The following is a 13,660-nucleotide window of genomic DNA, read 5'->3' on the forward strand; positions in this document are numbered from 1 at the left end:
GCAGTGTGTGTGTGTGTATCGAGTGTCTCATGCTATTTCTTTAAGCCTCTCATATTGGACTCTAAAAACATGTTTTATTTTCCCTTTCAGGAGGAAACATCCAAAGCAGGAGGGAAGAGCAAAAAACCCAAGAGCAAGAAGACAAAGTAAAAGTCTACTTGGACTAGATATAGACCGGATTCTGACGAATGAAATCAACCGAGACTTCTTTTAATAGGAGGCTTAAACAACTTGAGAGTCACAACACAAACAGTTCCTGCGCGCAATCGAGTTTAATGCTCTGTTGCTACACTTGATGTCACACTAAGTGCTTTGTCTTATGAATAAAGATTTTTATGAATTACAAATTGATTCGCAAATGAGGCTTTCCTGAGGAGTCGCAAGGACAAACGGATGCGAAGCAGGTAATAAAATACCCCTGACATTCATCAGCGACCTTTGACCCCTCCTCCAGTTTAATGAGGCTCTAATAGCATCATTTAATAAAGCCTGACAAAAGCAATTTCAGGTTTAGTAGAAGCGTCACGCCAGCATGAGTGTCTAAGAAGGGTTTTACCGCAAATGTCCACACAAAACTGACCCGAAGTCGTTCTCACGCTTTGATTGTCAAACGTCCATTACTGTATATTCATACATTTAATCTCCACTCGCTCTACGATATTACGCTTTCACTCATTGTTAACCTTTTTTAAACAGTGCTTGACGTTATGGAAAAGTACTGAAAAATCTTACGTAAAAGTATTCAATCCATCTTCATTTCTCTAGCGCTCCTACACTGTAGATTGTGTCAAAGCAGCTTATCATGGAAGTTCCAGTAAACTGAAACTGTGTCAGTTCAGAGTTAAGCTCAGTTCATTGTGGTTTACTTAGAGTGAGAGTCCAAACACCGAAGAGCAAAGCCATTACCGGCAGCTCCACAAGTCCTAAACCAAGCAAGCCAGTGGCGACAGTGGAGGATCAAACTTCACCAGTTGACCAAAGTGAAGAAACCTTGAGAAGGAACAAGCTCAGTTGGGCGCAACCATTTCTACTCCGGCCAAACTTCTTGTGCAGAGCTGCAGTCTAGGCTCTGGAGACTGGAGAACGCTGGACGTCCATTGTGGAGAAGATGCAGGTGTGAAAAGGTCACTGGCGGGTGTTTAGCTATCCGGGATCAATGCTGAGACTGGAGTCTTTCAGGATTCACACTCTCCGCTCCACCATGACCACCACAGAATTTGCTCAGGATACGGCCTGGTCCAGGATTATGGAGACCTTAGGTGGAAGTAGGTGTCGCGGGCAAAACTGAAGAGTGGGAGGTGTTGGCTTTGGGGGCCCCCGAATAGAAACTCTGGGGGGCCCAAAATGGTGTGGGCTTTTAGAATCGCTCTAACTCCCCTCTCCCACCCCGTATACCATCTAAACACTAGCCTAGAGCACTATCTGCTAATAAAAACTAGCCTAGAAAGCCATCAGGTGTTAAAAATTAGTCAAGAGCCCCATATGCTGATAAAAACTAGCCTAGAGCTCCATCTAGTGTTAAAAACTAGGCTAGGTCGCCATCTGGTCCTAAAAACTAGCCTAGAGCACCATCTGCTGTTAAAACCTAGCCTAGAGCGTCATCTACTGTTAAAAACTAACCTAGAGCGCCATCTGCTGTTTAAAACTAGCCTAGAGCACCATCTAGTGTTAAAATCTAGGCTAGATCGCCATCTGGTCAAAAAAACAAGCCTAGAGCACCATCTGCTGTTAAAAACTAGCCTAGAGCACCATCTACCGTTAAAAACTAGCCTAGAGCGCCCTCTGCTGTTAAAAACTAGCCTAGGGCACCACCTGCTGTTAAAAACTAGCCTACAGCACCATCTGCTGTTCAAAACTAGCCTACAGCGCCATTTGGTGTTAAAAATTAGCCTAGAGCACCATCTACTGTTAAAACCTAGCCTAGAGCACCCTCTTCTGTTAAAAACAAGCCAAGAGCACCAAATGCTGTTAAAAACTAGCCTAGAGAGCATCAGATTAGACTGCTAGCATCTCGATCAAAAATGACTACAAAGATTAAATACTTTTCCTATTTAAAGCTTGTCTCTTTTATAGTTACATCGGGTATTGACACCAATGGAAAATGAAAAGTTGCTATTTTTTAGGCCTGTTAGGCTAGACTAGAAACTATGCTCTTATTCTGGCATAATAAACAAGCAAATATATTATGCAGCGCCTCAAAATAGTTCCTTAATTATTATGCCACAATTAGAGTATAGTTCCTAGCCATATCGACCTAAAAAGTCCCAATTTTGGCCATTTTTGAGCAAGATGCTAACCGTCTAATCGGATACAATGAACTATGCTAAGCTGAAAATCCTCCCACCAGACCCAGAGATCGGCTGAATGTAGTCAAAAAAGGTCAAACTCAACAGTTTAAGTCTACCCTGCTAAAATCCAGCTTAAACCAGCCTAGGAAGGGTGGCTGGTTTTAGCTGGTCGACCAGTCTGGTTTTAGAGGGGTTTTGGCCACTTCCAGGCTTGTTTTCAGCCATTTCCAGTCTGGTTTTAGCTGGACAGGCTGGGAAATGACCAGCTAAAACCAGCTTGACCAGCCTAACCAGGCTGGGAGCCCAGCCAAAACTAGCTATGTCCAGCTTAAACCAGGATGGTCCAGCTGGTTTTAGATGGTTTTCGCTGGTCACTTTCCAGCCTGACTAGCTAAGACCTGGCTGGAAGTGGCTGGAAACCAGCCTGGAAGTGGCCAAAACCCCTCTAAAACCAGGCTGGTTTAAGCTGTATTTTTCAGCAGGGTAGAGAAAATAGAAAATGAGATTATTTTCAAAACAGAAGTGGAGCGTTCCTTTTAAAGTACTGAGATGAACGACGTGTTATAGTCATTTGAGTATACCCACTGGTTAGTTCACGAGTCAAACTTTCCATGGCCAAAGTCTGTCCCCACCTGCTGAGACTTCCACACTATGACTAGCATGCTAATTCTCCCTTAATGAGCTCAAGTGAGAATAACTTGAACGTTTTGGCGGTCAGCGTCCTAATAAGCAGATGCTAGGTCACGGGAGAGCCTCAGGAAAACCATGCAGGAATTGGAGACACATTGCGTGACGGTTCGGCGCCGTGTCTCGGAAAGCAACGAGTTGGTTTGTGTGTGCGCTTTTTTTTTTTTTTTTTTTTGCGTCCCCGAATGCTTTTAAACCTTTAGACCTCAGCCTGGAGAAATGAGTCATCTAGAAAAGACGTTCGAGTGCTTTTTGACTTCCTACCTTTCTCGAAGGCACGCGCACATATCGTTCCCGTCTTCCCTCTTAAATACCTTTGGGTCTTTGACATTCTGGCCTCTTTCCTCCGAGTCGTATTCTTCTCACTTTCATCATCTCCGCATGCATCTATTCCCTTTGCTCTGGACTATTCTTTCATGCCTACCTCTCTCTTTCTTTCAGCATCCCACTATTTCCTTTCAATGAATATTAACGCACCTTTTTGACTGTCGGCGCACACTCTTTCAGATTCAATTGCTTGGTTTGACTCATGGGGCTCATGGCTAAATGCTTTGGTGGGCTTTTGCGGTGACATGTTGTCTAGGTGTGGGGATAAATCTGCCCTGCATGCAGAACTTGCTCGGGGCCTGTTTGGCATGTCATCTTTGCCCTGCCTAATGGATGTCTTTTATATTTCGTCACACAGACTCTTGGCAGCAAACTGTTTTCTCTCATTGCTTACAACATTTTTTTTTGGCAAGGAATCAGGCTGTTTTGTGTACAGTGCGTAAGAGAAAGTCATGCTGTGCATTAATCTTGTGTTTTTTGGATTGGCTAAGGCAAAATTTGACAACTCTACGTCTTTTATTTAGGGCCAAAGAGACAAGTTAGTGTGAATAATCTCACTGTATTTGGCTTGAAGTACATCCGCAATAAATCAAGACAATCCCACGCTGTTCTTTGCCATTATTGTTTGAAATTGCCAAAACTCAGTTTGTGACTTGCTAATTGCCAATTTAATGGAGGAAAGTTTTGTTGTGACGTGCGGGGAGTAGTAAGACTGTGTGCTGAGGAATCTCTGGTGCAAACACTTGGAAATGTTTTTAGACGGCGCGCTGTGTTTTAATCTTCGACATGATTTTTGGCCTAAACCTGATTCTGCTTTACACCTCTACACCCACATCATCCCCTTGACCCTTGAAAAAAGTATGATGAAATGAGATGCAATGACTACCTCTGAATCATCGCTAGCTTGTGTGTCATAAGAGAGGTTATCTGTTGCCTTCATATCTAACTCACTGGTAGTGCTGTCTAGAGTGCCATCTGCTGTTAAAACTAGCCTAGAACTCCATCTAGTGTTAAAAACTAGCTTAGAGCACCATCTGCTGATAAAAACTAGCCTAGTGCACCATCTGCTGTTAAAAACTAGCCTAGAGTGCCGTCTGAGATTTAAAAAACTAGCCTAGAGCACCGTCTGCTGTTAAAAATTGCCATTAGCACAACATCTGCAGTTAGAAACTAGCTTAGAACACCATCTGGTGTTAAAAACTAGCCTAGAGCACCACCTGATGTTTCAAACTAGTCTAGAGCACCATCTGTAATTAAAAACTAGCCTGAAGTGCCGTCAGCGATTTAAAAACTAGCCTAGAGCGCCATCTGCTAATAAAAACTAGCCTAGAGCGGCATCTGCTATTATAAACTAGCCTAGAGCGCCATCTGCTACTATAAACTAGTCTAGAGCACCACCTGCTGTTAAAAACTAGCCTAGAGCACCACCTGCTGTTAAACACTAGCCTAGAGTGCTGTCTGCTATTAAAGACTAGCCTAGAGTGCCGTCTGCTGTTAAACACTAGCCTAGAGCGCCGTCTGCTATTAAACACTAGCCTATAGCGCCGTCTGCTATTGAACACTAGCCTAGAGCGCCGTCTGCTGTTAAACACTTGCCTAGAGCGCCGTCGGCTATTACACACTAGGCTAGAGCGCTATCTGCTGTTAAACACTCGCCTAGAGCACTGTCTGCTATTACACACTAGCCTAGAGCATCATCTGCTGTTAAACACTAGCCTAGAGCGCCGTCTGCTATTGAAGACTAGCCTAGGGCGCCGTCTACTGTTAAACACTTGCCTAGAGCGCCGTCTGCTATCACACACTAGCCAAGAGCGCTATCTGCTGTTAAACACTAGCCTAGAGTGCCAACTGCTATTAAAGACTAGCCTAGAGCGTCGTTTGCTGTTAAATACTAGCCCAGAGCGCCGTCTGCTGTTAAATACTAGCCTAGAGCGCCATCTGCTGTTAAACACTAGCCTACATCGCCGTCTGCTGTTAAACACTGGCCTAGAGAGCCATTAAACACTAGCCTAGAGCGCCATCTGCTATTAAACACTAGCCTAGAGCGCCATCTGCTATTAAACACTAGCCTAGAAAGCTGTTTGCTGGTAAAGACTATCCTAGAGCACCATCTGCAGTCAGAAAGTAGTCTAGAGCATTGTCTGCGGTTAAAACTCTAGCCTAGAGCGCCATCTGCTGTTAAACACTAGCCTAGAGCGCCAACTGCTATTAAAGACTAGCCTAGAGCGTCGTTTGCTGTTAAATACTAGCCCAGAGCGCCATCTGCTGTTAAACACTAGCCTACATCGCCGTCTGCTGTTAAACACTGGCCTAGAGAGCCATTAAACACTAGCCTAGAGCGCCATCTGCTATTAAACACTAGCCTAGAGCGCCATCTGCTATTAAACACTAGCCTAGAAAGCTGTTTGCTGGTAAAGACTATCCTAGAGCACCATCTGCAGTCAGAAAGTAATCTAGAGCATCGTCTGCGGTTAAAACGCTAGCCTAGAGCGCCATCTTCTATTAAAAACTAGCCTAGAGCGTTGTCTGCTGTTAAAAACTAGCCTAGAGCGCCGTCTGCTGCTAAAAACTAGCCTACAGCGCCGTCTGCTGCTAGAAAGTAGCCTAGAGGGCCATCTGCTTTAAAAAAATTACTGTTATTGCATCATACGCTTTTAAAAATTGCCATTAGAGCACCATCTGCTCTTAGAAAACAAGCCTAGAGTGTCGTCTGCTGTTAAAACTATCCTGGAGCACTATCTTCAGTCAGAAACTAGACTAGAGCATTGTCTGCAGTTAAAAAACTAGCCTAGAGCACCGCCTGCTGTAAAAAAAAAACTAGCCTAGAGCGCCGCCTGTGACTAAAAACTAGCCTAGAGTGCCGTGTGCAATGAAAAACTATCCTAGAGCGCCATCTGCTGTTAAAAACTAGCCTAGATCTAGTACTTATACCAAGAACCCAAGCTAATCTTGACTACCAATGACTTTTATAACACAAAATGCCATGCTTTTATTTTAATATTTAACAAGTAGCCTAAGTAGCCGTCTGTGAGAACTAATTCAATATTGAACTTTCACAACTCGACTTGACCACATAATATCCCTCTAAACACGGCCACCAAGAGAGTGAACACCATTAGCATAGCATGAAAGTGGCTAATTTACATGGCGGATAAGAAACACTTCCCCTCTTGTACATTGGCTGACAACAGTTTCGATGAATAATATTAATCGCGGGAGAAATCAAATCAGCACATTAGCCGTCCTCCGTGGAGGCCTTGAGGAACAAGACGACCAGAGCGGAATGGTAATTCATGTTGTTTTATGGTCTGAAGTGGCTCTGGGAGACGGCCGCTGTTGTTGTTTGCTCAAATAAGGGTCAGGGCTCTTCATCTCTGGAGATCAAACATCAGAGAGGTGCAGCCCGAAAGCTTGTTTCGTAAGAGTCTCTGCTACTTCTGTGCTAGGTGAGAGAGAGAGAAAGACAGCAGATCCCCATGGAAAGGAGTTGTGGCTTTTGCTCTGGGCCTTTTTGCGCAATACTACTTCCGCAGCAAGAATAATACAACAAAGAAGTTGACTGCTAAAAAAGCCACTTAGCCGCTTTCCCGCGTTATCTTCTCCTGGCACCTGCCTCTACTCCGTAAATCCAAACGCTTTAATGTCTGAAATCCTCGCTCATTAGTGACATCAAACTGAAACAAGACCATCAAGGCTTTAACGCTTTCAGCAACGCACACTGACACAAAAGAAAGCTTGTGGGTTAATCAATGATATCTGGACCAAACAAAGAGAAGCTTTATTATATACAGTTGAAGTCAGAATTATTAGCCCCCCTGTAATTTTCCCCTCTATTTCCAAGAGTACATTTCTAAACATAATAGTTTTAATAACTCATACAAGAAATTCTTCAAGAGACTAGTATTCAGCTTAAAGGGACATTTAAAGGCTTAACTATCTTAGTAAGTCTTAGTATAACAACTGACATCTTGGACACTTCACAACATCCTGACAGAAAGACTAGCATGTTTCGTAGTATGGCAAGTAGTTGGGCATTTAATCTATAACCTGTACTAGTATATATTTTCATGCTACTGTGTGGTGCTAGTGCTTTTTAAAAATATACTAGTGCTTACGTATTAGACACTAGTACCTATTAAATAGATGCTAGTGCTTATTCATTGGATACTAGTACTTATTAAGTAGATACTGGTTCCAATTCATTAGATACTAGTAGTTATTCATTAGTGCTAGTATTTATTTATTAGACACTAGTCTCTTTTATATGTACCATCTACTGAATAAGCGCTAGCATCTAACGAATAAGAGCTAGTATCTGATAAGTACTAGTATCTAATGAATAAGCGCTAGTGTCTAACGGATAAGCGGTAGTGTCTAACGAATAAGTGCTAATGTCTAGGGAATAAGCGATAGTATCTAATGAATAAGCGATAGTATTTACCCAATAAGCATGAGTATCTAACAAATAAGCACTAGTATGTAGTGAATAAGCGCTACTATCTAACAAATAAGAGCTAGTGTCTAACGAATAAGCGCTAGTATCTAACAAATAAGCGGTAATATCTAACAAATAAGCGCTAGCATCTAATGAATAAGCGCTACTATCTAGCGAATAAGCTCTACTATCTAACGAATAAGCTCTACTATCTAACGAATAAGAGCTAGTGTCTAATAAATTTTACAATCTAGCAAATAAGCGCTACTAACTAACAAATAAGCACTAGTATCTAATGAATAAGCTCTAGTATCTAACGAATAGGCGATACTATCTAACGAATAAGCGCTAGTATCTTATAAGCGCTACTAACGAATAAGCGCTACTATCTAACAAATAAGTGAAAGTATTTAACAAATAGGCGCTACTTTCTAACGAATAAGCGGTAATATCTAACAAATAAGCGCTAGCATCTAATGAATAAGCGATACTATCTAGCGAATAAGCGCTACTATCTAACGAATAAGTGCTTGTATCTAACGAATAAGAGTAACTGTCTAACGAAAAAGTGATAGAATCTAAAGAATAAGCGCTAGTATCTAACAAAAAAGCGTTACAATCTAATAAATAAGCAATGCTATCTTACGAATAAGCGATACTATCTAACGAATAAGCGCTACTAACTAACGAATAATCATTACTATAACAATTAAGTGCTAGTACCTAATAAATAAGCACTAGTATCTAATAAATAAGCGCTCCTATCAAACAAATAAGAGCAATTATCTAAGAAGTACTAACATCTAAAGAATAAGCACTAGTAACATGAAAATAGATACTAGCACGGGTTATAGATAAAGTGTCAAAATGGCTCGTCATATGTTTATTTCATATGTTGACCAATAAATACACAAAAAGCCCCTCCACACTTGGTGAAATGAGAAAAATAGCAATGCTATTGGTGGAATTTCGCAATGGAGGGAAGGTTTGTGGCGCTATGGCAACAATACTTGTGTTTGTTTCCTCTGTGTTGTTTGTTTCTGGAAGTGTCATCATGCATGTCAAGAATGATGTGTACATGTTTTGTGGCGTGCTTCTAGACCACGACATGACAAGAATTTATCAATCACCATCTGACACAGTAACTATCATTACAGACAACAAATATCGTGTAGTGTAAGCCTGCTGTAAGTCAGACATCCCTTTAATGAGGTTAGTAGAGTTTAAAAGACAAACAAGTGGTTGTCTACATCAGATTTGGCATTGAGTTCTTGCAGGAATGACATTCATTTGTATGATGTGCACATTTGTTTCACATTTTAAAGCCGCTCTTGTGGGGGATTCTTGAACTGCGGGAACATTTTGTGATGAACTTGAGTTGTTTTTCAAAAACATCAAAACTTTAGTGACATTTTTATATAACAACACAAATAATATGAAGTTATTTCTTAAACTAATGTTTGTATGTGCACATTTTGCCTTGTAAATATAACTTAAAGACTCCCACTATATCGATTTCTGACTCTCTTCACATCCTGAATCCTACATTCATCTTTAAATTATCATAAAACTTAAGTCTATTTTTTTACTACATTAAATAAGCATTTGTATGAATTGTCTATTTTCTGAATTATTCAATAGTATCTGGATGCAGCCTTGATGATGCAAGCTGAGATTACATCACTCAGCGATGCAATGTCAGACACAATGCACTCAATGGAGCGAGTGACAACACTGTGTGATGGGTAGGATTAGGGGTGGGGTTAGGTGAGCGCATTAAAACCATTCGATGCGGCTCAGATTGCTCTGCACCGAGTCTGCAGCCAGACCCCTCTCCAATTATTTGTAATTTCTGGTTTTAAAAACAAATTATTTTTGTGTCCGGGGCTACATCCTTGTCAACTCTGTTACATCTGTTATAAAAAAAAAGGTACAACAATCAGTAAAAAATACTAATAGAAAAAGCATGCGATTTGCTCTAGTGCTGTGTTCACACCAGACGCCGTACACGCGGATAAATCGTGCGTAAATAGACGCGTCAAATTCACTGAGCAATAGAAACGGAGTTTCGCATGGGCAGGGCTTCTGTCTGCACGGTAACTCTAGCTTCGTTGCTAAAGGGCTAACATGGATTTTATTGAGAGAATGGCTGTGTTTAGGTGCTTCAGGAAGGCTGAAATACAGAGTAGATTCATTTGGTGCACCCAGCTCTGTGAGTTCATAAACTCCTCCAAAAACTATACCTTGATAATTGAAGAGTTTAATCAACTGTTGTCTGGTGTTGGCTGGAGGATTTCCCCCATGGGACACAAACAACAGGCGCCATGTCATAAGCACGCCCCTACAAGAGAAAGCTCCTGATTGGTTAACGCGGCACAAATGTCCACTGAAGTTTAGATTTTTGAACTTGGGCAATTTGCATGAAACATGCATTAAGCACATTAATCATGCAAAATGCGCAGTTCGCGCTGCCTCAATCGCGTGTATTGCATCGCAGGAAGTCTATTAGCGTCTTTGCATTGACTTTACATGTAAATCACTCGCACTTGACGCTTCATCTGCGCCTTGTGTAAACGCAGCATTAGAATGTCACATCCTGTGGCGAGAAACATCTGGAAGGCATTGAGGTATGCCTTTATTCTTCTCGCATTAATTCATTCAAAATATTTAGGATACAACAATGGTAGATTAATTACGTGTCAACACTGTTACTGTGATATTTCAGTCCATTTTATATACTTAAAAAACAGTATTATGATGAAAATGCATAAAATGTGCTTTGGACATGTCATGTGGGATCTGGTTTAAGGTTAGCATCTTAAGCTAAAGTTCAGAATGATGGAAAACATCAAATCTTTTACCGTCAGCTCGGTTACGTCAATTCTGTTACAGTCAACTCTGTTATTGTCAACCCTGTTACTGTTAATCGTGTTGTCAACTCTTATCATCAACTCTTTTATTGTCAACTGTTATTGCCAGCCGTTACGATCTACTCTTAACTTCAACTCTGTTACTGTCAACTGTGTTATTGTCAGCTCTGCTACCATCAACTCTGTTAGCGTCAGTTTTGTTACTATCAACTGTGTTACTATTAACTACTACTGTCAACTGTTATCATCAATTTTTTTACTGTCAGCTGTTATTGTCAACTTTGTTACCATCAACTCTTTTACTGGCGACTCTGTTACCATCAGCTCTGTTATTGTTAACTCTGTTATCATCAAGTCTTTTACTTGCAGTTCTGTTATTGGCAACGCGGTTATTGTCAACTGTGTTATCAACTCTGTTACTGTCTATTTTTAAGTTCAACTCTGTTAGTGTCAACTGTGTTATTGTCAAATATTGTCAACTCAGTTACTGTAGACTCTTTTACTGTCAACTCTGTTACCGTCAACTCTGTTATTGTCAACTCTGTTACTGTCAACTCTGTTATTGTCAACTCTGTTACTGTCAACTCTGTTATTGTCAACTCTGTTATTGTCAACTCTGTTACCGTCAACTGTTACTGTCAACTCTGTTTCCGTCAACTCTGTTATTGTCAATTCTGTTACCGTCAACTCTGTTATTGTCAACTCTGTTATTGTCAACTCTGTTACCGTCAACTGTTACTGTCAACTCTGTTATTGTCAACTTTGTTACCGTCAAGTGTTACTGTCAACTCTGTTACCGTCAACTCTGTTATTGTCAACTCTGTTATTGTCAACTCTGTTACCGTCAACTGTTACTGTCAACTCTGTTACCGTCAACTCTGTTATTGTCAACTCTGTTACCGTCAACTGTTACTGTCAACTCTGTTATTGTCAACTCTGTTACCGTCAACTCTGTTACCCTCAACTGTTACTGTCAACTCTGTTACCGTCAACTGTTACTGTCAACTCTGTTATTGTCAACTCTGTTACCGTCAACTGTTACTGTCAACTCTTTTACCGTCAACTCTGTTATTGTCAACTCTGTTATTGTCAACTCTGTTACCGTCAACTGTTACTGTCAACTCTGTTATTGTCAACTCTGTTACCGTCAACTGTTACTGTCAACTCTGTTACCGTCAACTCTGTTACCCTCAACTGTTACTGTCAACTCTGTTACCGTCAACTCTGTTATTGTCAACTCTGTTACCGTCAACTGTTACTGTCAACTCTGTTATTGTCAACTCCGTTACCGTCAACTGTTACTGTCAACTCTTTTACCGTCAACTCTGTTACTGTCAACTCTGTTACCGTCAACTGTTACTGTCAACTCTGTTACCGTCAACTCTGTTACCGTCAACTGTTACCGTCAACTTGTTACTGTCAACTCTTTTACCGTCAACTCTTTTACCGTCAACTCTGTTACTGTCAACTCTGTTACTGTCAACTCTGTTACCGTCAACTGTTACTGTCAACTCTGTTACCGTCAACTCTGTTACTGTCAACTCTGTTACCGTCAACTCTGTTACCGTCAACTCTGTTACTGTCAACTCTGTTACTGTCAACTCTGTTACCGTCAACTGTTACTGTCAACTCTGTTATTGTCAACTCTGTTACCGTCAACTGTTACTGTCAACTCTGTTATTGTCAACTCTGCTACTGTCAACTGTTACTGTCAACTCTGTTATTGTCAACTCTGTTACCGTCAACTGCTACTGTCAACTCTGTTACCGTCAACTCTGTTATTGTCAACTCTGTTATTGTCAACTCTGTTACCGTCAACTGTTACTGTCAACTCTGTTATTGTCAACTCTGTTACCGTCAACTGCTACTGTCAACTCTGTTACCGTCAACTCTGTTATTGTCAACTCTGCTACTGTCAACTCTGTTACCGTCAACTCTGTTATTGTCAACTCTGTTATTGTCAACTCTGTTACCGTCAACTGTTACTGTCAACTCTGTTATTGTCAACTCTGTTCCCGTCAACTGCTACCGTCAACTCTATGACTATCAACTGTGTTGTCAACATTCTTACCGTCAGATCTGTTATTGTCAACTCTGCTACTGTCAACTTTATTATTGTTAACCTTGTTACTATCAACTCTTTTACTGTCTCTTTTACTTTTACTGTTGCCCTTAACTTTATTACTGTCAACTGTTATTGTCAACTCTGTTACCATCAACTCTGTTACTGTCAACTCTGTTACCGTCAACTCTGTTACTGTCAACTCTGTTACCGTCAACTCTGTTACCGTCAACTCTGTTACTGTCAACTCTGTTACCGTCAACTGTTACTGTCAACTCTGTTATTGTCAACTCTGTTACCGTCAACTGTTACTGTCAACTCTGTTATTGTCAACTCTGTTACCGTCAACTGCTACTGTCAACTCTGTTACCGTCAACTCTGTTATTGTCAACTCTGCTACTGTCAACTCTGTTACCGTCAACTCTGTTATTGTCAACTCTGTTATTGTCAACTCTGTTACCGTCAACTGTTACTGTCAACTCTGTTATTGTCAACTCTGTTCCCGTCAACTGCTACCGTCAACTCTATGACTATCAACTGTGTTGTCAACATTCTTACCGTCAGATCTGTTATTGTCAACTCTGCTACTGTCAACTTTATTATTGTTAACCTTGTTACTATCAACTCTTTTACTGTCTCTTTTACTTTTACTGTTGCCCTTAACTTTATTACTGTCAACTGTTATTGTCAACTCTGTTACCATCAACTCTGTTACTGTCAGCTCTGTTATCATCAACTCTGTTACCACCAACTGTTATCTTCAACCCTGCTACCATCATCTCTGTTATCATCAATATTGTGACTGTCAGCTCTGTTATGTTTTTTTGATTAAATCAACAATTAAAACAGCAATTAGCAGCAGAATCAAATGTTCACGCTTAAGCTTTATGTATTCATTTCAATTGCATTCGGTTTACTGTGACTTACACAATTGTAGCACGTCATTCCAGTTCATAAGGAAAAGTGAATAGGAAATGCTTGAAATGAGTTC

The 13,660-nt window shown here is 40.8% G+C and overlaps 1 protein-coding gene and 1 long non-coding RNA gene across 13 annotated transcripts in view; both read left to right on the top strand.

Moving 5' to 3' along the window:
• The window catches only part of impact (impact RWD domain protein), a 79,018-nt gene extending 78,671 nt beyond the window's left edge, over positions 1–347 (top strand). For 11 of the 12 annotated variants that reach the window (XM_087302663.1, XM_087302656.1, XM_087302661.1 and 8 more), the window contains one exon: positions 91–347. In XM_087302663.1, coding sequence (XP_087158789.1) covers positions 91–150 — 60 coding nt within the window. In that variant the 3' untranslated portion in view covers positions 151–347. 12 annotated transcript variants of the gene reach the window in all.
• LOC147831455 (uncharacterized) overlaps positions 1–13,660 on the top strand; it is a 787,032-nt gene that overhangs the window by 178,608 nt on the left and 594,764 nt on the right. The gene's annotated exons all lie outside the window — the stretch shown is intronic.

The sequence above is a fragment of the Danio rerio genome, chromosome 22 (assembly GCF_052040795.2).
Source record: "Danio rerio strain M-AB ecotype USA chromosome 22, GRCz13ab, whole genome shotgun sequence".
NCBI classification, from domain to species: domain Eukaryota; kingdom Metazoa; phylum Chordata; class Actinopteri; order Cypriniformes; family Danionidae; genus Danio; species Danio rerio.